General features: G+C 44.4%; 1 protein-coding gene across 2 annotated transcripts in view; it reads left to right on the forward strand.

Moving 5' to 3' along the window:
- The window catches only part of tbxas1 (thromboxane A synthase 1 (platelet)), a 159,996-nt gene that overhangs the window by 98,059 nt on the left and 36,036 nt on the right, over window positions 1-25,901 (forward strand). For both annotated transcript variants that reach the window (XM_046348236.1, XM_046348246.1), the window contains exons 7-10: window positions 6,416-6,504; window positions 6,775-6,923; window positions 7,072-7,199; window positions 7,346-7,696. In XM_046348236.1, coding sequence (XP_046204192.1) covers window positions 6,416-6,504; window positions 6,775-6,923; window positions 7,072-7,199; window positions 7,346-7,696 — 717 coding nt within the window. The remainder of the gene's footprint in view (window positions 1-6,415; window positions 6,505-6,774; window positions 6,924-7,071; window positions 7,200-7,345; window positions 7,697-25,901) is intronic.

Raw genomic sequence — 25,901 nt, forward strand, 5'->3', positions numbered from 1 at the left:
GCAGTCACACCGCCACTCTCTCTCAGCACCACTCACACCACCACTCTCTCTCAGCACCACTAACACCACCACTCTCTCTCAGCACCACTCACACCTCCACTCTCTCTCAGCAGCAGTCACACCACCACTCTCTATCAGCACCACTCACACCACCACTCTCTCTCAGCACTGCTCACATACCACTCTCTCTTGGCACCACTCACACCTCCACTCACTATCAGCACCACTCACACCTCCACTCTCTCTCAGCAGCAGTCACACCACCACTCTCTCTCTGCAGCAGTCACACCGCCACTCTCTCTCAGCACCACTAACACCACCACTCTCTCTCAGCACCACTCACACCACCACTCTCTCTCAGCACCACTAACCCCACCACTCTCTCTCAGCACCACTAACCCCACCACTCTCTCTCAGCACCACTCACACCACCACTCTCTCTCTGCAGCAGTCACACCGCCACTCTCTCTCAGCACCACTAACACCACCACTCTCTCTCAGCACCACTCACACCACCACTCTCTCTCAGCACCACTAACCCCACCACTCTCTCTCAGCACCACTAACCCCACCACTCTCTCTCAGCACCACTCACACCAGCACTCCCTCTCAGCAGTGGTTACACCACCACTCTCTCTCAGCAGTGTTTACACCACCACTCTCTCTCAGCAGTGTTTACACCACCACTCTCTCTCAGCAGTGGTTACACCACCACTCTCTCTCAACAGTGGTCACACCACAACTCTCTCTCAGAACCACTCACACCACCACTCTCTATCAGCACCACTCACACCTCCACTCTCTCTCAGCAGTTGTCACATACCACTCTCTCTTGGCACCACTCACACCTCCACTCACTATCAGCACCTCTCACACCACCACTCTCTCTCAGCACCACTCACACCTCCACTCTCTCTCAGCAGTTGTCACACCTCCACTCTCTCAGCACCACTCTCACCACCACTCTCTCTCAACAGTGGTCACACCACCACTCTCTCAAAGCACCACTCACACCACCACTCTCTCTCATCAGTGGTCACACCACCACTCTCTCTCAGCAGCGGTCACAAGCGCACCCTCTCTTTGGCGCTCTCATTTTTTTCTCATGTCCTTTTAACAGATATTCCATGCCATAGCTGTCCTTTCTGTGGTCGAATATGTGTTAGTGCCCTCATTTTCATTGATAAGAAGAGACTACCCACTGGGCACAGACGTCAGTTGTCAACTAACTTGAATTCAACATGAAATCAACAAAAAGTGTCACCATGTTAATGGATTTACATTGAGGAATTTTTGCAAATCCAATCAGTTTCCCATGTTGATTCAACGCCATCAAATATATTTTTTGTTGTTAAAATGACGTGGAAACACCATTGATTCCACCAGTTTTTGCACAGTGGGTAGGAGTTGTCTTGAAGATTTGTTGTTTTTGAAATCTGAGCTACTGCAGTACAACTCTCTGTCTGCCCTGGAGAAGGTGATGGCAGAGAGAGAGTGCTTTTCTTGAGATCTGTTTCTCTCAGTCCTGCATTGTAACACAGCATTCGCCATGTTTAGAAGAGCTCTTCCCTTAATGAATACATTTATTAATTAGACCGGTGTTTGATCCATCATCATCAGGGTTCTTTTCCCCTTGATAATGCCCTCTGTAATGGTGCTTTAATGGGATTTTAATTGATTCAGCTCCTCTCTTTGGCTCATGGTGTCCTCACCCACACACGTACGCATGCACGTACGCACGCATGCACACACACAGACACTTTTCTGAGAGGGGCTGGAGGTGAGGAGGAGAGTAGCTGGCACAACACTCAGGGCAGCAGTATCCCCTCATGTACTGATTAATGCAAGTGGACCACTTAACATTTACCCCTGATTCCATTTTGTCCATTTATCAGATGAGTCTTGATTTAAAGGGATTTTTTGCACAGGAAAAAATGTAAAGGGATCATTTTGGTAATATACAGCGCCTTTGGAAAGGATTCAGACCCCTTGACTTTTTCCGCAGAAATAGCTGTCTAGTGATGCTCCCCATCCAACCTGACAGAGCTTGAGAGGATCTGCAGAGAATAATGAGAGAAGCTCCCCAAATACAGGTGTGCCAAGCTTGTAGATTCATACCCAAGAAGACTCAAGGCTGTAATCGCTGCCAAAGGTGCTTCAACAAAGTACTGAGTAAAGGCTCTGAATACTTACGTAAATGTGATAAATTTGCCAAAAATTCTAAAAACTGTTTTTTGCCTTATCTTTATAGGGTATTGTGTGTAGATTGATGAGGGGGGAAAATATTTAATCAATTTTAGAATAAGGCTGTAACATAACAAAATGTGGAAAAAGTCAAGGAGTCTGAATGCTTTCCGTATGCATTGTACATGGGCATTAGCCAGCAGATCCGACCAGCTAGCTTACAGCTGCACTAGGGTCAGACAGGCTTCTTGTGTAGATTAATACACAGTGGTGCCGGCGTGAGATATGGCTTGAAAAACGTACCTCAATCCAGGGATAAGATATGCCTTGTACATCAAATTGTCCTATTATCCCAACTGTTACACCGAGATGATTGACCGACTGCTACGTGTCTTGCCATTCTATAATTGTCTCCATAGTGACCTGTGAATGCGTTGTCTACAGCATTCGGTCACATGTCAGCTCGATCAGCTGTTCGATTTGACTTACCTGCATGTCATCTGAGCCAGGATCCCAGTCAAATGGATTTGAGTTTGCTGGTTCGGTCACACATCTGTACAATATTTATGTATTTCCCTGCATGCTTGTGTTCAGTTTGTTCCGTTTCATAAATACGTCTGTTACATAGGCAAGGAGACACATTTTCTTTTCATTACGCAGAAAGTCAACAAAGTCTGTTTTTTACATCCATTGTGAATAACAACAGTTCCTCTCTCAATGAGAAACATCTTTCCAACTCTCCCCCTTGATAACCACCAAGCCTCGGTGTGAATCAGAACATTGTCATGCTCTGATCCCATATCTCCACATAGTTTTGCGAACAGGAGTGTGCGATGTAGTTTACATTTGAAGTTACCAGCTGCATATCTCAGAGCTCTACATTCAGCTCTTTTGCAGTCAGTTGTTCCCGGTGTATTCATTATAGCTCAGTGGGTTTAACATACAGTGCGTCCATATGGCAGAGGGAGACACATAACTACAGTACAGAGGCCTGCCCGCCATCCCGCCTAGATGGAGCCCCATCTGTGCAAAAGGCCAACATTCGATCTCATGGAATCAGTTTTTCGTCAATATAGCCACGCAGCACACTGAACATTTAATGTTCTGGAATCATGAGACATTCCTCATGAATAGCATCCTCTGACATGTAGCGAACATGTGGGCATCTCGGCCCTCATTGCTAAGGTCCAATTGAAGATCATAAGGTGGGGAGTTGTTTGACTCATTCAGTCAGAGTTACCTCTTGATTGCTAGCAATAGCATCAATTCTTAGTTTCACAGTGACATCCGACAAGGTATTGATGTGAGTTTTTGTGCCTCTGCCTCATCACACATTGTTTTCACCATATCAAATGCGTCCAGAAAACAATTCTCTGCAATATTGTGTGGTTTTATAGCGTAGTGGCTTAGCCATTCACCGTGGGAATGATTCAAGTGCAACGGTCAAGTGCGGCTTTTTGCAACGATCTAAGGGCGACCTCTGGTTGAAGTTTAACAGTTACAATGATTTTGAGAAACAAAGACGATATAATATACAGTATCAGTCAAAAGTTTGGACACACCTACTCATTCCTGGGTTTATATTTATTTAGACTATTTTCTACATTGTAGAATAATATTGAAGACAGCAAAACTATAAAATAACACATGGAATCAAGCAGTAACCAAAAAAGTGTTAAACAAATGAAAATATATTGTATATATTATATATATAAATATATTATATTTATCTTCAAAGTAGCCACCCTTTGCCTTGATGACAGCTTTGCACACTCTTGGCATTCTCTCAACCAGCTTCATGATGTAGTCACCTGGAATGCATTTAAATTAACAGGTGTGCCTTGTTAAAAGTTAATTTGCTGAATTTCTTTCCTTCTAAATGCTGTGGTATCCCAGGAGGTCTACCCCGGGCGATGGTAATAGAGGGGAGGTACGTGAGACGACGTTGGCTCCCTCTGCTGGGGAGGGGGAGAGACGGACACCAGTAAAGAGAGAGAAAAAAGACAGAGCAAAACCGAAGTGATTTTGTTGATATATTTATTTTCCATCTTAGTAAAGTTGTTTTGTGGACTAAAGCCTCCCTGTCTCTGTGTACATCTCTGTACGCTCAACTCAATACCCCACGGTTTACCACAATGCGTTTGAGCCAATCAGTTGTGTTGTGACAAGGTAGGGTTGGTATACAGAAGATAGCCCTATCACAAAAACCATCAAGCACTATGATGAAACTGGCTCTCATGAGGACCGACACAGGAAAGGACGACCCAGAGTTACCTCTGCTACAGAGGATAAGTTCATTAGAGATACCAGCCTCAGACATTTCAGCCCAAATAAATGCTTCACAGAGTTCAAGTAACAGACACATCTCAATATCAACTTTTCAGAGGAGACTGCGTGAATGACAGGCTGACTACGACACGAGTGTTGCAAAATACATTTAGAAATCTATATTATTCAATTATTGCACCCACACTGCTCGTGCACGCAAACGAGGGTCTGCGTTACCAAGGGCTAAAATATAAGTCAGTTCTATTTGTGATGCAGATCGCGCTTCAAGTCCTGCCTCTCCCATCTCCTCATTGGTTATATCCATGTGGGTGACTGAAAGACGAACGATGTCAGTGGCGGTAATGCACCTAATTTATGAAAGTTGCCAATCATAGTATAAAGTCAAGAGAAGAAAAGGCCTGGAAGGAAGAGAGATGACTAGCAATGACTCGGTTGACCGTTTTATGTGTGGATTAATTGGCAGAGTAGAGGACCTTGTGCATTTCAGGTAAAATAACAATTCAATGTTTATATCCCAAGACAAATTAGCTAGCAACAGCAAGCTATCTAAATAGGGCAAATTAGCTAGCAAGTGCAAGCTAACTAGCTAAATTGCCATACATGTTTAATGCTTTTCGACCTGAGCCCAAATGAATGTCATTGGTTTGTTTTGATATTTCAACCTGTGTGTCGTGATCACGTTTGGTGTGGGGGGAAATACATTTATAAAATACATTTATGCACAATGGTGCACGATGGTGCACACACACAGCTGGTTTGGGTTCCGTGTCAGGCCTCCATGATCGATTTGCTGAAAAGAAATCACTACTAAAGGACACCAAGAAGAAGAAGAGTCTTGCTTGGGCCAAGAAACACGAGCAATTGACATTAGACAGGTGGAAAACTGTCCTTTGGTCTGATGTGTCCAAATTTTAGATTTTTGGTACCAACCACTGTGTTTTTGTGAGACGCAGAGTAGGTGAACAGATGATCTCCGCATGTGTGGTTCCCACCGTGAAGCATGGAGGTGTGATGGTGTGGGGGTGCTTTGCTGGTGACACTGTCTGTGATTTATTTAGAATTCAAGGCACACAACACTTTTGGGCTTCCGAGTGGCACAGCGGCCCAAGGCACTGCATTTCAGTGCTTGAGGAGTCACTACAAACATCCTGGTTCGATTCTAATTGGCACTGCGACGTCTGGGTTTGGCCGGTGTAGGCCGTCATTGTAAATAATAATTTGTTCTTAACTGACTTGCCTGGTTAAGTAAAGGTAAAATGTAAAAAAGAAAAATAATAATAATAAATAACCAGTATGGCTACCACAGCATTCTGCAGCGATACGCCATTCCATCTAGTTTGCGCTTAGTGGGACTATAATTTGTTTTTCAACGGGACAATGACCCAAAATACACCTCCAGTCTGTGTAAGGGCTATTTGACCAAGAGGGAGAGTGATGGAGAGCTGCATCTGATGACCTGGCCGCCACAATTACCTGCCCTCAACCCAATTGAGAAGGTTTGGGGTGAGTTGGACTGCAGACTGAAGGAAAAGCAGCCAACAAGTGCCCAGCGTGTATGGGAACTCCTTCAAGACTGTTGGAAAAGCATTCCAGGTGAAGCTGGTTTAGAGAATGCCAAGAGTGTGCAAAGCTGTCATCAAAGCAAAGGGAGGCTACTTTGAAGAATTTAAAATATTAAATATTTTTTGATGTGTTTAACACTTTTTTGGTTACTACGTGATTCCATGTGTGTTATTTCATAGTTTTGATGTCTTCACTATTATTCTACAATGTAGAAAATAGTCTAAATAAATAAAAACCCTTGAATGAGTAGGTGTGTCCAAACTTTTGACTGGTACTGTATATATTATTTATTTTACCAGGTTTTTGGAAATTCTCCCACAACCCCATTTTCATATTGGAATCTAGATGAGAGTGTTTCTCTGTCTCTATCCCCATGCAGATGGGTCCTCTGATTAACACTGCTACTGACACCCTGCTCACCAACCTCAATTGTCATGCTGAGTCTGGAGAGAGCTTTGACATTCACAGGTACTGCAACTACACTATATCTCCCTCTCAGGAGTGTCATTATGCTGTAACTGAATGACTTCTCAGTCATTTGGCAATACAATTGTAACCCTATAATTTTCCAAACAAAAAGATGACAAATTCAAATGTCTACAGACAGCCTCAGATCTGCTATTGTAGTGGTAAATTGTAAGGTGGATGCTGTGTTATCATTGTATAAAAGCTCTCTATGTATGGTATTCAGTACATACATACCATATTGTGTTGACTGGGTTGGTTCTCTCTCCTCAGGTGTTTTGGCTGTTTCACCATGGACGTGATTGCCAGCGTTGCATTTGGCACTCAGGTGGACTCTCAGAAGGACCCAGATGACCCGTTCGTCCACCACGCCCAGAAGTTCTTCTCTTTCTCCTTCTTCACACCCATCATGTTCGTCTTCAGTGAGTACTGTGGAGCCATGCCCCGAGGCCAACTAACTCATCAGCACTTTAAAGTCTTCCTGATATGTCAAATTGTCCAATTCAAATACTGCTGCATTCCATAGTTGATGCCATAAATGGAGTGACAAAGATTATATTTTGTCTTCAGTTGCGTTTCCATTCCTGATTCCTCTGGCCCGTTTCCTCCCCAACAAGAGGAGGGATGAGATGAACAACTTCTTCATCAACTGCATTCAGAAGATCATCAGACAGAGAGATGAGCAGCCAGTTGAAGAGGTATTACTATGGCAGCCTACTTATCCTTTGTAAAGATGGGAAAAGATATGAAATAATAAAGGACTTGTAAAGTCTCCTGTCCTTCTCTTCTCTGATCTTGATCTCCCCGTGTGTGTGTGTGTGTGTGTGTGTTTCTCTGTATGTAGCGGCGGCGAGACTTCCTACAGCTGATGCTGGAAACGCGGAACAGCAAGGAGTGTGTGTCGCTGGAGCACTTTGACGTGGTCAACCATGCAGATGAGCTGGCCCCCACACACACTCACACAAACCAGCAAGAAAATGTTGACGGCAGCCATGAGTCACCCAGCAGGCGCTCTCTCCAGACCCAGAAGAGGATGATGTCGGATGATGAGATCGTGGGCCAGGCATTTGTGTTCTTCTTGGCGGGGTATGAGACCAGTAGCAACACACTGGCCTTCACCTGCTACCTCCTGGCTCTACACCCAGAGTGTCAGAGCAAACTGCAGGCTGAGGTGGATGACTTCTTCACCAGATATGTGAGTATGGGCCTCTGGCTTTCCTGTATGCACCTTATGTTCACAATCACCTATAATTGCCCTCATTGTTTGTGACAGTATGTTTGCCATGATGGTCTATTGATACTAATAGGATCCAAACCAGATTATGTAAATGGCCCACACTGTCCGCTCCACCTGATGGTGAGACTGTACAGAGTTGAGGTCAATTCCATTTCAATTCAGTCAATTCAGTCAAGTAAAATGAAATTCCAATTCCAGTTTTCTGAATGTCACTTTACTTCCTGAATTGACAATTGAAATGGAATTGACCCCAATCTGGTATTGTGGGCTTCAGCAGCACAGCATAATATACAGTCATTTTGCAGGGGTTTATGACCAAGAGACCCAGTCCTATATCAACTCCACCTCAGCAGTAATAAGTCCATCTCTGCAGCAGTACCAGTCTGCCACTCTGCAGGCCAGCAGAGGTGATGAGTGTGAAAGACAGACAGTGATGGGCTCTAGCTGGAACAAAAATAAATGAGAGAGACTGGGGGGGGGGGGGTGACATTTTTAAGAATGAGGATTTTCAATCTGTTTCTCTGGGGTCACAGCGGCCGGCAGTTTGATGTGTGCTGCCACTATATTGTGAAATAAAGAACACAGACAGCACCCAAGCTTTCACTGCATTCACTAAGGATGAAAACTGCTATTTTTCTGGCATCCATATGAAGACTTAGTTCCAACACACACACACGCACACACACACACACACTGTTTTCACAGCCACAATCAACTCTGCAGCATAACACTGGTCTAACAGTGGAGAGAAACAGTTTGACAGGGGAGTGGGGGATCTAACAAGGCCATGGGTATGTCCAAAATGGCACCCTATTCCCTAGGGTCCATAGGGCTGTGGTCAAAGTAGTGCACAATATATGGAATCGGGTGCCACAGCAATGGCCTTGTTAGATCCTCCACTCTCCCGTCTCTTTTCCTGCATCCTAATACCCTGACCAAGGCCAGAGCAGTGGAGAACAGAGAAGAGTGGAGCAGACAGCAGACCAGGAGACAGGATCAAACGCACAGACTGGAGAGTCTGGAGTCAGACACTATTTCATTCTTTCATGTCCTTTTCCCTCGTTCTACGTCGTGCCAATACGCCGCTCTCTGCTCTGCAATTCTCAATCCTTCAACTCACTGGGTAGGAAGTGTCTACAAAGAGAGCTCTTAGTGTAAACTAACTAACTCTGCCTGTTTGCATTCTGGTGTTTTATTCCTGATCAAAATGCATCAGTGCTCACTTCCTCACTGTTTTATGTCCTTTTTTTATCTTGGTGTTATTTATTTTTTCATTGCACATTTTATACAGTGGACTTTTATCCTTTTGTACTCTGACTTGCCTCTCTGAAATAGAGCACTGAATTGTAGTCTACTGAGTAGCCTTCAAAGCACCGCAACAAGACCTAGTATTTACTGTTACATAGCCTACTGTAATGAAGGAGCTGAGATGAAGAGTGCTGTCTGCTGATGGGACTGGATATCATTTGTCTTAAGGGTAGTTTTACTGAAAGGCGGCACCACTGATAATTGCAGTCTATTAACTTCTTCGATATAGGGGGCGCTCTTTTAATTTTTGGATAAAAAAACGTTCCCGTTTTAAACTAGATATTTTGTCACGAAATGATGCTCGACTATGCATATAATTGACAGCTTTGGAAAGAAAACACTCTGACGTTTCCAAATCTGCAAAGATATTATCTGTGAGTGCCACAAAACTGATGCTACAGGCGAAACCAAGATTAAATTTCAAACAGGAAATGCCCCATATTTTGAATGCGCTTTGTTCCAATGTCTCCTTATATGGCTGTGAATGCGCAAGGAATGAGCCTACACTTTCTGTTGTTTCCCCAAGGTGTCTGCAGCATTGTGACGTATTTGTAGGCATATCATTGGAAGATTGACCATAAGAGACTTCATTTACCAGGTGCCCCGCTTGGTGTCCTCCGTTGCAATTATTGCGCAATCTCCAGCTGCGTGTATTTTACCATTTGTTTCAGAGGAGCAACCAAACTGCCCCGAATGATTTATCATCGAATAGATAGGTGAAAAACACCTTGAGGATTGATTCTAAACAACGTTTGCCATGTTTCTGTCGATATTATGGAGTTAATTTGGAAAACAGTTTGGCGTTGTAATTACTTTTTTTCTTAGCCAAACGTGATGAACAAAACGGAGCGATTTCTCCTACACAAATAATCTTTTTGGAAAAACTGAACATTTGCTATCTAACTGAGAGTCTCCTCATTGAAAACATCCGAAGTTCTTCAAAGGTAAATGATTTTATTTGAATGCTTTTCTTGTTTTTGTGAAAATGTTGCCTGCTGAATGCTAGGCTTAATGCTATGCTAGCTATCAATACTCTTACACAAATGTTTGTGTAGCTATGGTTGAAAAGCATATTTTGAAAATCTGAGATGACAGTGTTGTTAACAAAAGGCTAAGCTTGTGAGCCAATATATTTATTTCATTTCATTTGCGATTTTCAGGAATAGTTAACGTTGCGTTATGGTAATGAGCTTGAGGCTATAATTACGCTCCCGGATACGGGATTGCTCGACGCAACAGGTTAACAACACTGTTGTCAACAACTCTACTGTTTTTTGCAGCATTTTGAAAGTCCTTTGCTACTATAAGATTGATTGCTCTGGACCCTGGACTCACCTACCTCAAAATGTTACACTCTCCTGAACCTTTTTAAGGCGTCTGGATCAGAAGCAGGTTTTCACAACATCGTACGAGAAATGTTACAATAACATACAGCCGAAGAACTCATGTTATGGCAGGGTTAATACACATCTCTATGGAGGGCTAGTGAGCTGTATGTAGCTAGCTGGTGAAGGAAATTGGGGTTTTCAACAGTCGGAGTGAATAAATGTTAGTTTGACTTTGGGAGCCTTTTATAAGCTCCCAAAGCCTTTTATAAGCTGACCAGACATCTGGCAGCTGACTGCAGTGTGATGGTCAGTTTTTCTCTCTCTACCTTCTCCTGCCATGCTCATCACAGCTAACTCAACCCAATGCCTTTCAGTACAGTGACAGAGACTGACTGTGTGTTGTTTTTACCTGCTACCACAAGGTTGAGCACCTCATGAAAGCATTTTGAAAGTACATACATTTGAAGTCGGAAGTTTACATACACTTAGGTCGGAGTCATTAAAACTAATTTTTCAACCACTCCACAAATGTCTTGTTAACCTGTTACTCCTACCCCCTACTTTTTCGAACATTCTGTTAAAAATCATGCAACATTTCAGCACCCTGCTGCTCATGCCTGGAATATAGTATATGCTTATGATTAGTATGTGTGGATAGAAAACACTCAGACGTTTATAAAACTGGTTAAATCACGGCTGTGACTATAACAGAACGTGCGTTTCATCGAAAAGCACAGGAAAATCTGATCACTGAAAATGGAAATATATATCCATCTGCCACTTCAACCCATTGATAAAGGCGAACCACATTAAATGGGGATGAGGTTGCAATACCTACAGCTTCCACACGATGTGAACAGTCTTGTCATTTGCCTAGGCTTTGTTTCTTGGTCAAACGAAGAAGAGACAAGCCATTTGTTCAGGTCTCCGACCGGATATTTTGGTTGAGATTTACCCGGACATTATTTCCAGACGTACCCCATATAGAATATACATCGCCTCGTGATCAATTTAATCGCTTATTAACGTGTACTAATACCTAAAGTTGCATTACAAAAGTATTTTGAAGTGTTTTGTGAAAGTTTATCGTCAACTTTTTTAATTTAAAAAAATGACGTTACGTTATAAGACGCTATTTTTTTCCGTTTATCACACAGTCTTCATAGATCGATATCTAGGCTATATATGGACCGATTTAATCGAAAAAAGACCCAATAGTGATTATGGGACATCTAGGGGTGCCAACAAAGAGATGGTCAAATGTAATGAATGTTTTATATTTTATTTGTGCGGTTTGTGTAGCGACGACTATGCTAATTATTTTGTTTACGTCCCCTGCGGGTCTTTTGGGGTGTTACATGCTATCAGATAATAGCTTCTCATGCTTTCGCCGAAAAGCATTTTAAAAATCTGACTTGTTGCCTAGATTCACAACGAGTGTAGCTTTAATTCAATACCCTGCATGTGTATTTTAATGAACGTTTGAGTTTTAACTAGTACTATTAGCATTTAGCGTAGCGCATTTGCATTTCCAGATGTCTAGATGGGACGCCTGCGTGTCAGGTAGGAGCAAGAGGTTAACAAATTATAGTTTTGGCAAGTCGGCTAGGACATCTACATTGTGCATGACACAAGTCATTTTTCCAACAATTGTTTACAGACAGATTATTCCACTGTATCACAATTCCAGTGGATCAGAAGTTTACAAACACTTACGTTGACTGTGCCTTTAAACAACTTGTAAAATTCCAGAAAATGATGTCATGGATTTAGAAGCTTCTGATAGGCTAATTAACATCAATTGATTCAATTGGAGGTGTACCTGGGGATGTATTTCAAGGCCTACCTTCAAACTCAGTGCCTCTTTGCTTGACATCATTGTAAAATCAAAGGAAATCAGGCAAGACCTCAGAAAAGAATTGTAGAACTCCACAAGTCTGGTTCATCCTTGGGAGCAATTTCCAAAAGCCTGAAGGTACCATGTTCATCTGTACAAACAATAGTACGCTCTGGATAAGAGCGTCTGCTAAATGACTTAAATGTAAATGTAAATGTAAGTATAAACACCATGGGACCACGCAGCCACCATACCGCTCAGGAAGGAGACGCGTTCTGTCTCCTAGAGATGAAGGTAGTTTGGTGCGAAACGTGCAAATCAATCCCAGAAAAACAGCAAAGGACCTTGTTAAGATGCTGGAGGAAACAGATACAAAAGTATCTATATCCACAGTAAAACGAGTTCTATATCGACGTAACCTGAAAGGCCGCTCAGCAAGGAAGAAGCCACTGCTCCAAACTGCCATAAAAAAGCCAGACTGCTGTTTTCAACTGCACATGGGGACAAAGATCGTACTTTTGGAGACATTTCCTCTGGTCTGATGAAACAAAAATAGAATTGTTTGGCCATAATGACCATTGTTATGTTTGGAGGAAAAAGGCGGATGCTTGCAAGCCGATGAACACCATCTCAACCGTGAAGCACGGGGGTGGCAGCATCATGTTTTGGGGGTGCTTTACTGCAGGAGGTACTGGTGCACTTCACAAAATAGATGGCATCAAGAGGACTGAAAATTATGTGGATATATTGAAGCAACATCTCAGGACATCAGTCAGGAAGTTAACGCTTGGTTGCAAATGGGTCTTCCAAATGGACAATGACCCCAAGCATACTTCCAAAGTTTTGGCAAAATGGCTTAATAACAGCAAAGTCAAGGTATTGGAGTGGCCATCACAAAGCCCTGACCTCAATCCTATGGAAAATTTGTGGGCAGAACTGAAAAAGCATGTGCGAGCAAGGAGGCTTACAAACCTAACTCAGTTACACCAGCTCTGTCAGAAGGAATGGGCCAAAATTCACCCAACTCATTGTGGGAAGCAATGATGATCCATGGCAAGAAGCCTCCAGATGATCCATGGCATGAAGCCTCCAGTGGTGATCCATGGCAAGAAGCCTCCAGTGATGATCCATGGCATGAAGCCTCCAGTGATGATCCATGGCAAGAAGACTCCAGTGATGATCCATGGCATGAAGACTCCAGTGATGATCCATGGCACAAAGCCTCGAGTGATGATTCATGGCACGAAGCCTCCAGTGATGATCCATGGCACGAAGCCTCCAATGATGATCCATGGCAAGAAGCCTCCAGATGATCCATGGCATGAAGCCTCCAATGATGATCCATGGAAAGAAGCCTCCAGTGATGATCCATGGCATGAAGCCTCCAGTGGTGATCCATGGCAAGAAGCCTCCAGTGATGATCCATGGCATGAAGCCTCCAGTGATGATCCATGGCAAGAAGACTCCAGGGATGATCCATGGCACGAAGACTCCAGTGATGATCCATGGCACGAAGCCTCCAGTGATGATCCATGGCACGAAGCCTCCAGTGATGAACCATGGCACGAAGCCACCAGTGATGATCCATGGCACGAAGCCTCCAGTGATGAACCATGGCACAAAGCCTCCAGCGATGTCATGGCACGAAGCCTCCAGCGATGGTCTCCAGTCCGGAGCCCACAGTGACGGTTTCCAGTCTGGAGCCACCAGTGACGGTCCGCAGTCCGGAGCCCCAAGCGAGGTTGCCCAGTCCGGGGCCTGCAGCGAGGGTCCCCATTCCGGGGCCCGCAATGAGGGTCCCCAGTCCGGGGCCCGCAACGAGGGTCCCCACTCCGGGGCCCGCAGAGAGGGTCCCCACACCAGAGGCGCCACCAAAGCGGGGTGTTGGCTACATTTTTGTTGGCGACATTTTGAAATAAAAAGGAAAATGTACGCTCATCACGCTGCACCTTGGTCTTCTTCCAGCAACGGCCATGACACATTTCACATTCTTAAAATAAAGTGGTGTTCCTAACTGGCCTAAAACAGGGAATCTTTACTTGGATTAAATGTCAGGAATTGTGAAAAACTGAGTATGTATTTGACTAAGGTGCATGTAAACTTCCGACTTCAACTGTATACTGTTACAAATCATGGTATTGAAAACAGAACCGCACACATTGAAAGATCCACACACTCTTTAATTCTTTCAAATAATCTGCAGTTTATCCTGTTCATTACAAAATCTTAGACGTTCCATCGATTATAATTGTTTTTTGGTAATTCATTCTAATTGTCATTTTCATTCACAAGCATGTTCTGTGGATTAAGCTGTTAGCCATAATTCATCTCACGTGTGTTCCAGTTGTGTCTGTAGGAGCTGGCAGAAGGCGGGCTATGCTAGCCGAGCCTCCAGCAGAGACACACCGGTGACTCAATCATCTCATCTCACTCTCTTCCTGAGAAGAGCCATGTTGTTTCTTCTGACTCTGCCACTCAGGCTGGAGCCAAACTTGCAAATGTGTCACTAGCTGCACGTATTTCCCTCCCCCTCATTCTCCCTCTCCTTCTCTCTCTTTCTCTCTCCCTCTCTCTCTACTGTTGTGTCACCGCACTCAGGGGCCCCCTTCATTCATTTTGCCATTCTTATCTCCCTAAATAACAATGAGTTTAAGCAAAGCTAGGCCCCTAATGGCATGCAGAAGGTGTTAAGACTCAATATGGAAAAGGAGGAGAGACCAACGCATCTTAAATGACATGTTTCAGCCTGGGCTGCCTCTGCTTTGCTGCGCTGCTCCCCTCCCCTCTGCACTGTCTGTCTGTTGGCAAAGGTCTTCAGGGAGGGAGAGAGGGAGAGGGAAGAGAGAGAATGAAATTGAGAAGATGAAAGAATAGAGAGTGAGAGAGAGGAAGAAAGGGAGTGAGAGTGTAAAGATAGAGGAAGAGAGTGGGGGTACAGGGTTCAGTGTTACTATAGGAACAATAGGGAGCAAGTCATCTGTAGTTTAAAAGAAAATTCCACCCAAAATCGTTTGGTATTTTTTTAATTAGTCCATTATTGATATAGTCCCAAAATGTTTTGCATGTCAGCATTCAAGATATATAACAAAAAATACATAAATATTTTTATTTTGAATGTTAAATATCTTGAAAACTTAATTGCTGAGTTGCAAAACATTTTAGGTATATTATATATCAACAATGGACCAAAATGTTGTTTTTTGGTGCAGTTTTCCTTTTAAATTACAGATAAAAGGTGATGAGTAATTCATGGCGCCTCTCCTTTTTGTTCCCTGTGACTATTTTTGGTTGGTGCTGGCCTCTATGGGTGTTGCAGAGGTAAGGCCTGTTTGTTATGAAGCACTAAGAGCTGCTGTAATCCTATAGCACGATGCCAGGCCTGGCAGAAAGAGGTGTCTGAGATTCTGCTGAGCCTCTGCCCAAAGTGCAGGTTAAAGGTCAAAGCATCACTCATGCTGTCTGAACTAATTTCGCACAAACTCTATTGTGTACAGATGCAGGATTTTAATTGGAGTGGTACATTTGGGCAAATCAAGTCTAACATTTTAAAGTGGAAATAACACTGAACAAAAATATAAACGCAAAATGTAAAGTGTTGGTCCCAAGTTTCATGAGCTGAAATAAAAAATCCCAGAAATGTTTAAATGTGCAGTTTTGTCACACAATACAGTACCACAGATGTCTCAAGTTTTGAGAGATCGTGTAATTGGTATGCATGGTCGTGGTCGCAGGTGTAAGTGTAAGGAATTGAAACTAAGTAGCCTATCAATGGTTCGAATTTTTGCTTCGAATCCACCAAAGCTGTTGCCAGATAATTGAATGTTAATTTCTCTCTGAATTTGTCAGTATGTCCAAATGGCCTCACAACCACAGACCGTGTGTAATCACGCCAGCCTAAGACATCCACATCTGGCTTTTTCACCTGCGGCATCGTCTGAAGGGGATGAATTTATTTCAATTTACTGATTTCCTTATATAAACTATAACTCAGTAAAACAATATATATTTTTGTTCAGTAAACAAACTTTAGAAGCCCTTTTAAACCTTGAGTACTAAAAGTTTGCATTTCCTGGAAGAGCAAGGTGATCAAATTAAGATCTTACATCTGTATATCTCAGACATAGGCTACAGTCACTGTCAGTCTACACTTGTTGTTTACAAAGCATGTGACAAATATATATATTTTGAATCAGAACTTGTTATCCTTCATAACAAGCAGAGAGAGAGAGAGAGATGCCAATGCTCCTGCACACACAGCATACAGAGCTGATCTGCCAGGCCCAGTGTGTGCTAGTCAGAGCAGAAGCCGTAGCGGTCTGCCGCAGCAGCAGCTTACCTTTCCTGTCTAAATTATTCATCTACATCCTGCCTCGGAGAAGGGGCCTCAGATAGACCTTTCTCTGAGAGGGGATGTCCTCTCATTGCCTCTTCTATTCTCTTTCTATTCCTTTGGACGGGATGAAATGAGGGCCAGGCTGTGTGTAGAGCTGTATGAATGCTCCTTCCCTCTCTCCATCCCAACTTAACATTCCTCCCTCCTTCCCTTCCTCCCATGGGTCATTGTTCAGATTTTAAAAAGCTGCTGCCCTCTTGATTATGTGGGGGAGGGAGAGAGTGAGGAGGGATGAAGGGAAGGAAAATGACAGAGAGCGGGCTTTGAGTAGGGAAGTAGGGAAGGGAAGCACAGAGCCTCTCACTCCCGATCACCAAGACCTTGCACTGGGTGAGAGAAAGATAGAGACAGAGAGGGGGGGGGTCAAGAAGGGTTTATATTTAGAGCAAAAAAATAGATAACAGGAAGGTGGGGTGGAGAAAGAAAGAGATGGAGAGGGAGGGAGAAAGAGGGCACAGGGTAAAATGAAACTGATAGGAATCTGGACCTTCAGATTGTGCTTGTTGCACACAGTGCTTATTGAAGGAGGGATTTTTGTGTGAAGATTCAGGTCATAATCTCACATGTGAGTGAACAGTATAGACAGAGAGGATTGAAGTGTGTGTGTGTGTGTGTGTGTGTGTGTGTGTGTGTGTGTGTGTGTGTGTGTGTGTGTGTGTGTGTGTGTGTGTGTGTGTGTGTGTGTGTGTGTGTGTGTGTGTGTGTGTGTGTGTGTGTGTGTGTGTGTGTTCCACAGGGGCCAATCATGGGTCTCAGCACTGACGTCAGGCCCCTTCCCAGTCATATATCCGTTCAGCCCACGTCCTTAGGGTCATCTCTATTGAACGTCATAAAATGGTCGCCTAGAGACTTCAGGGTGTTGTGTCATGGTCCCATAGAGATTTTGTCTTGTTCACAGTTTGTCCCGGGGATGTTTTTAGGACTTTCTTGTGATGTTGTTTCATGGTCCTCTGAACGTTCTTGGGTCATTGTGTCATGGTCCCCTGGAGGTGTTTGTCTACTTTCTGGTTTGTCCCGGGGACATCACATGACGGTCGCAAAGAAACATTCTTCCCATAAAAAAAAATATTATTTAACATGTCCTGGGATTTAAACTCAAAACTTATTGGTTGACAGCATTATGATCTTACTGCTACTCCACCATGTCTGTATCAATGACTGGTTTCACCTGAAGGCTATACCTACACCTTACACTTCAAAGTGAATCTTAGCTCTGTTAAAAATACAAGGGGGCCACCCGAGTGGCGCAGCAGTATAAGGCACTGCATTGAACTTTTGCAGCATCACTACAGCCTGAGGTTCAATCCCAGGCCGTGTCACAACCGGCTGTGACCGGGAGTCCCATATGACAGTGCAAAAAAATACAATGAAGAAAAACTATTTTATTTATCATAGTGATTTAGGAGTGACATTAAATAATTTAACATTTGGCAGACGCTCTTATCCAGAGCCTTACAGTGGTGAGTTCATAGATTTTAATATGTTTTTCATGCTGGTCCCCAGTGGGAATTGAACCCACTACCCTGGCTCTGCAAGCATCATGCTCTGCCAACTGAGCTACACGGGACCAAAACAGTATAATATGCCCCACCAACAGTAAACAACTATACTGAAAACGCAAACTCAAATAAGTAAATTAAATCAATGAGAGAATAGTCAGATTAAATGATCATTAAAAATGGGTTCCTTATTTATTACTGGACTTTACAGTATATAGTCAGTATAGTCAGTCCTATAGTGTTATTACTGGACTATACAGTATATAGTTAGTATAGTCAGTCCTATAGTGTTATTACTGGACTATACAGTATATAGTTAGTATAGTCAGTCCTATAGTGTTATTACTGGACTATACAGTATATAGTTGTTATTACTGGACTATACAGTATATAGTTAGTATAGTCAGTCCTATAGTGTTATTACTGGACTATACAGTATATAGTTAGTATAGTCAGTCCTATAGTGTTATTACTGTACTATACAGTATATAGTTACTATAGTCAGTCCTATAGTGTTATTACTGTATACATTGGCAGCTGAAAGCCGACTTGCAGTATAACAGTTTGGTACATACAATAAACAAAAACAGTAACATTAAGAAATCAGGAAGTAAGGGAGTTGTTGTTCTGGAAGACAAAATGTTTTCAATAATTCCGCCGTGGCTGCTCTCTCTCTCTCTCTCTCTCTCTCTAACTGATGTGTGCTGAATGTCAACAGCTGTCACGAGGCTGCCATCGTTAAATACCCCTCTTTCCCAACTGCCCTGTGGAATAGCACACACTCTACAGCTGTGGCGGTGGGGTACTCTCTCTCCCTCTCTTTCTATCTTTCTCTCAGTCTCTCTCTCCTCTCTCTTTTTCTCTCTGTTTGTCCTCACAAAATACTGTGTTCAGCTTGCGTAATGAGGGAGAGATCACTCTTATGCCATTCTGAGAGCAGTAGATCATATGGAGGTTTAGTCTGTCTTTCCTGTGGTGCCTCTTCTGGCAATGATAGCCTTACAGTTACTTAATCTTCCAAACAGTTATTTACAATATATTGCAGAATATATATTTGATTTTCCTTTTTTATGGAACGTAGAAGTGAGCACACTCTGAGGTCTTTCATAGTATGGGATAGAGTAAATCAAAATCAAATCTAATTTTATTGGTCACATACACATATTTAGCGGATGTTATTGCGGGTGTAGTCAAATGCTGGTGTTCCTAGCTCCAAAGTGCAGTAATATCTAACAGTGTGTGTATTGCTGTACTGGACACCTTTGCAATCCTAGCTCTCCTTTTAAAAGCCTGTTACTGTATCATTACTTCTCTGAGTGTGGTGTGGCCTGTAACCTACCATTACAGCCTCTATATCATGAATCTATCTTCCTCCGTGTAGAGAATAAAATATCCGGGTGCTGTTCTGATGAATCCAGTCATTACACTGGGCTGCTTTGTATTTAATAACCATCATAGGCAGAGAGAAAGGTTGAGTGGTGATGAGTGAAATATACCCATTAGAGAAGCTGGGAGTTCACAGCCTTATATAGAGATGGTCAGAAAAGAGTGTTGGCAGAGAAATATAATTTCTAGAACAGGCCTTCCCATTCAAGTCTATGTTCTCTGATAGGTGGACTGGCGGCCATATTGAGTGTACCCATGAGTGTTCTTGTGGAATTACCGTGGTCTGAGTGGTTTTTCCATTCTAGTAATTGTATTTTTATAGTATAACCATAGCTTTGGGTTGAGGTGGATGGGTTAGTATTCCAGCTGGATTCAAGGGATGGTTTTGGGAATGGGTTGGGAGAGAGCTGACCCTCCCCCTCGGATGCTGCTATTAATATTAAGATAGTAAGTTTGTAACTGCATAAGGAACATTCTAAGTATTATAGACAGCCCCAAGCACTTTCCTGAGCACTTTCCTGAGATTGTTTCATGTAGCGATAGTTCGAATAACATAAGTGGCTCATCTGAATCCCTCCATTGGTTACATCAAAAGGGCTTATTCTTCACATGTTTCCCTATGGAATTTGGGAATAACAAAACACATTCTGAGTGCTTAATAATTAGTACTTTGTTTCGGTATCCTACTTTATATTTGTCGCTTTAACATGTGACTAGGCTGTGTTGTGTATGATGAAGTTAACACAGATCTTTATTTTCACATATAGGTAATCTTGTCCTGTGTACTTCTACACATTAAGCTATGGATTAGGCCTAGATCATTTGAGTATCATCTAATACCAGGTGTTACAGCGAGTGCTTATATCATGCAGCCTGACGTGAACTATCTCCACCACCAAATCTCATTACTGAACCAGCTTGTCTGCCTGGGTTTTTTTTTCTATTACCATTCATCAAATCAAATATGAGTCGCTTCCAACTAAAATGGTAACCGCTAAATTAAAGACCTGGTTGATACTCTAGAAGTTATACCAACATCTACAACCAGACTGCTTAGAGACCTGGGAATTAAGGGCCAGAGCCAGCGTTCGTCAATCAAAGCTGTATCGGAGGCGGCAGAAGGCAGCAGTCAGTGGCTCTGGATGAAGAGGAAAGACCCCAGCCGGGCCCCGAAGTGAGAGGGCCAAGAGGTATGCGGTCAACAATGCTTGACTCAGGGAGGAGGACGCCCCTGCCATGCATAGTCCCATGGGATGTATAGTGTGTATAGTGTGAAAAGCCGAAACACCCTAGGAACCAAGAGGTACACTACTGACGATGCGCTCCCCAAATTTCACCAGGCTCACTGTTCATGAACTCTTGGAAGTGCTTGCACAAAGGATAGTAACATCTCATCCTGTGTTCTTGGAATCTGAAAACAAAATTACATGACTGAATGACTAAGGCAGATACTAAGATATCATGTCCAAATGTAACTCATTTACAGCCATGTCAATGGAGGCTTGAATAGGATTGAATAGGTTTAGTTCCTTGCCAGTAGCAGCTATCATTTGAGCCTGCCTCAGCTATTGATCTCATCATTAGTTTGTTGATAAAGACATACTGCTTTGATGCATATCAAAAAATAAAGAAAAACAGCTCTTTATTCAAGCTTAAGTGTATGGTAATTCATTCTACCTGTGATTCCTGGTGTCCCTCCTGCCTCATCCCTGGATGATTAATATGGGAATGAGGATAGACTCTGGCATATGAGGGACATCAGCTGCTTGCTTTAATAAAGTTATTGAAATGGTAATTCTCAGCTACTGGATGATGACCTATGTACAGCCGAAGATCCCTGTCTTTATATACGAATAGTGAATGATTTATGTCCTAGCACAGCTCATGTCTGTGAGGGATATATAGTGATGTCCATGACACCTTGAGTTTTGGTTGTGAAGGTGATTTCTGAATGTGTGCGCTGTGTTTAAGAGAGGGAGAAAGTGTGTGTGTACGATGGAGGGAAAGCAGATGTGCGGTTTAATGGATCTAATTGTATTATTGTCTGGAACCTTCGGGTCCCTCCTCTCTCGATCCCACCCCAGTGAAGAAGCCCCAGCAGCTCCTCTGATATGCTAATGTGTTTTTCCTCAGGTTCTCTGTCAAAGAGCTCTCTGTGTTCTGCCTTCTGGAGTACTGAAATATATTTTATCATATATTACTGAATGGACTGTTATGGTTATGTCTGTACCCTGAGCTTAACCAGAGATATGGATATAATGACGAGATACTGACAGCGCCTTCAGAAAGTATTCATACCCCTTTACTTATTCCACATATTGTGTTACAGCCTGAATTCAAAATGGATGAAATAAATACAAAATCTCATCCATCTACACACAATACCCCATAATGTTTTTAGATTTTTTTTTGTGCAAATATATTGAAAATGAAATACAGAAATATCTCATTTGCATAAGTATTCACACCCCCGAGTCAATACATATTATATTCACCTTTGGCAGCGAATACAGTTGTGAGTCTTTCTGGGTAGGTCTCTAGGAGCTTTGCACACCTGGACTGAATAACCTGCCCAGGGACTGCAGTAGAAAATTAGCCGGCTGGCTAAAACCGTCACTTTTACTGTGCACTGTTCCTGGGAAAATACAAATAAACTCAAACAATATTTGCCCATTATTCTTTTCAAAATTCTTCAAGCTGTAACGACTAGTCAAGGTGGGTGGAATCAGGCGCAGAGAGCAAATAATGAATAAAGGTTTATTCTCCGGTGAACAACAATACACACGGACAACCCAAAAATACAAACAGGGTGAAAATATCCAAAACAGGAATAACCAGACAAACCGGAGAAATAAAACACAAAAACACCGACAGCCGAAACGAAATGTCAAAAACAAACAATCCCGCACAAAACAAGGGCGGGACAACCTACATTATATACAGATACTAATTAACTAACACACAGGTGAAAACAATCAGACAAAACCAACAGATAACCGAAAAGGGATCGGTAGTGGCTAATAGGACGGTGACGACGACCGCCGAGCACAGCCCGAACGGGCAGGAGAGCCAACCTCGGCGGAAGTCGTGACAGTACTCCCCCCCTGACGCGCGGCTCCCGCAGCGCGCCGCCACCGTCCTCGAGGACGACCCGGAGGATGAGGTGCTGGGCGATCCGGGTGGAGGCGGTGGAAATCTATCAGGAGAGAAGGGTCCAAAATGTCCCTCACCAGAACCCAGCATCTCTCCTCCGGACCGTACCCCTCCCAGTCCACGAGGTACTGTAGGCCCCCCACCCGACGTCTAGAATCCAGAATGCCTCGAACAGTATACGCCGGGGGCCCATCGATGTCTAGAGGGGTGGAGGGACCTCAGACACCTCACCTTCTTGCAGGGGACCAGCCACCACCGGCCTGAGGAGAGACACATGAAACGAGGGGTTAATACGGTAATAGCTAGGAAGTTGTAACCTATAACACACCTCGTTTATTTTCCTCAGGACTTTGAACGGCCCCACACACTGCGGCCCCAGCTTCCGACAGGGCAGGCGGAGGGACAAGTTTCGGGTCGAGAGCCAGACCCTGTCCCCCGGTGCAAACACGGGGGTCTCACTGCGGTGCTGGTCAGCGCTCCTCTTCTGCCGTTCTCCCGCTAACCGTAATGAGTCCTGAACTTTCCAGGTGTCCTTGGAGCACTGTACCCATTCCTCCACCGCAGGAGCCTCGGTCTGACTCTGATGCCATGGAGCCAGGACTGGCTGGTAACCTAACACACACTCAAAAGGAGACAAGTTAGTAGAGGAGTGGCGTAAGGAGTTCTGGGCTAGTTTGGCCCATGGAACATACCTTGCCCACTCACCAGGCCGGTCCTGACAGTAGGACCGCAGAAACCTGCCCACATCCTGGTTAACGCGCTCCACCTGCCCATTACTCTCGGGGTGAAAACCTGAGGTTAAGCTAACCGAGACCCCCAGTCTCTCCATAAACGCCCTCCACACTCTGGACGTGAATTGGGGACACCAATCAGAGAAGATGTCCTCAGGCACCCCATAGTGCCGGAAGACATGGGTAAACAAAGCCTCAGCAGTCTGCAGGGCCGTAGGAAGACCGGGCAACGGAATAAGACGACAGGACTTAGAAAACCGATCCACAACGACCAGGATCGTAGTACTTCCCTGGGACGGGGGAAGTGCCGGAAGACATGGGTAAACAAAGCCTCAGCAGTCTGCAGGGCCGTAGGAAGACCGGGCAACGGAATAAGACGACAGGACTTAGAAAACCGATCCACAACGACCAGGATCGTAGTACTTCCCTGGGACGGGGGAACGTCGGTAAGAAAATCCACCGATAAATGTGTCCACGGCCGTTGTGGAACGGGGAGGGGTTGTAATTTCCCTCTAGGTAGGTGCCGAGGAGCCTTGCTCTGAGCACACACTGAGCAGGAGGAGACATAAAATCTCACGTCTTTAGCCAGTGTGGGCCACCAGTATTTCCCTCTCAGATTCTGCACTGTCCTCTTGATACCAGGATGACCCGAGGAGGGAAGAGTATGAGCCCACCTAATTAGCTTGTCCCGGACCACCCTTGGCACATACTTGGTCCCTACTGGACAGTTAGGAGGAGCCGGCTCTGACCGTGAGGCCCTCTCTATCTCAGCATCTACCTCCCATACCACCGGTGCCACAAGACATGACGGTGGAATGATGGGAGTTGGCTCTACTGACCGTTCCTCTGTATCATAGAGGCGAGACAGTGCGTCAGCTTTGGTGTTTTGGGAGCCTGGCCGATATGTGAGGGTAAACTGGAACCTAGTAAAAAACATGGCCCATCTAGCCTGACGTGGATTTAGTCTCTTAGCTTCCCGGATGTACTTGAGATTACGATGGTCAGTTCAGATGAGAAAAGGGTATTTAGCCCCCTCAAGCCAATGTCTCCACACCTTCAGAGCCTTGACTACAGCTAACAACTCCCGGTCCCCCACATCATAGTTTCGCTCCGCTGGGCTGAGTTTGCTCGAAAAGAAAGCACAGGGGCGGAGTTTGGATGGCACGCCCGAGCGTTGGGACAGCACGGCTCCAACCCCAGCCTCGGACGCATCCACCTCCACTATGAACGCTAAAGAGGGATCCGGATGCGCCAACACGGGCACATTGGTGAACAGCTCCTTCAGACGACTGAAAGCCCTGCCCGCCTCTGCTGACCAGCGCAAGCGCACCGGTCCTCCCTTCAGCAGTGAGGTGATGGGAGCCGCCACCTGACCAAAACCCCGGATAAACCTCCGGTAGTAATTGGCAAACCCTAAAAACCGCTGCACTTCTTTCACCGTGGTCGGAGTCGGCCAATTACGCACGGCTGTAACGCGATCATCCTCCATTACCACCCCAGAGGTGGAAATACGATACCCCAGGAAGGAAATGGACTGTTTGAAAAACTCACATTTCTCCGCCTTGCAATACAGGTCATGCTCCAGTAGTCACCCAAGTACCTTACGCACCATAGACACATGCTCCGCGCGTGTGGCAGAATAGATCAAGATGTCATCAATGTACACTCCCACTCCCTGACCGAGCAGGTCTCGGAGAATCTCATCTACGAAGGATTGGAAAACGGCTGGAGCATTCTTCAAACCATATGGCATGACGCGGTACTCATAATGACCAGAAGTAGTACTAAATGTGGTTTTCCACTCATCTCCTCCCCGGATACGTACCAGATTATACGCGCTCCTCAGGTCCAGTTTTGTGAAGAATTGCGCCCCGTGAAATGATTCCATTGCCGTAGCGATGAGAGGTAGTGGGTAACTAAACCCCACTGTAATTGAATTTAGACCTCTATAATCAATACACGGACGCAGACCTCCATCCTTCTTCACAAAAAAGAAGCTTGAGGAAATGGGTGATATGGAGGGCTGAATGTACCCCTGTCCCAGCGATTCGGAAACATATGTTTCCATCGCAACTGTCTACTCCTGGGACAATGGATAAACGTGACTCCTAGGAAGTGCAGCGTTTTCCAGAAGGTTTATCGCGCAGTCCTCTCGACGATGAGGTGGTAATTTGGTCGCCCTCCCTTTACTGAAGGCGATAGCCAAATCGGCATATTCAGAGGGAATGCGCACGGTGGAAACTTGGTCTGGACTCTCCACCGTAGTCGCACCAACGGCAAATCCTATACACCTACCTGAACACTCCTCTGACCACCCCTTAAGAGCCCCCTGTCACCAGAAAATCACCGGGCTGTGTTGAGCTAACCAGGGAACCCCCAACACCACTGGAAACGCAGGTGAATCTATAAGGAACAGGCTAATCTGCTCCTTATGATCACCCTGCGTTACCATGTCCAGCGGCACCGTAGCCTCCCTAATTACTCCTGACCCTAATAGTCGGCTATCTAAGGAGTGCACGGGGAAAGGT

This window comes from Oncorhynchus gorbuscha, linkage group LG01 (assembly GCF_021184085.1).
Source record: "Oncorhynchus gorbuscha isolate QuinsamMale2020 ecotype Even-year linkage group LG01, OgorEven_v1.0, whole genome shotgun sequence".
NCBI classification, from domain to species: Eukaryota; Metazoa; Chordata; class Actinopteri; order Salmoniformes; family Salmonidae; genus Oncorhynchus; species Oncorhynchus gorbuscha.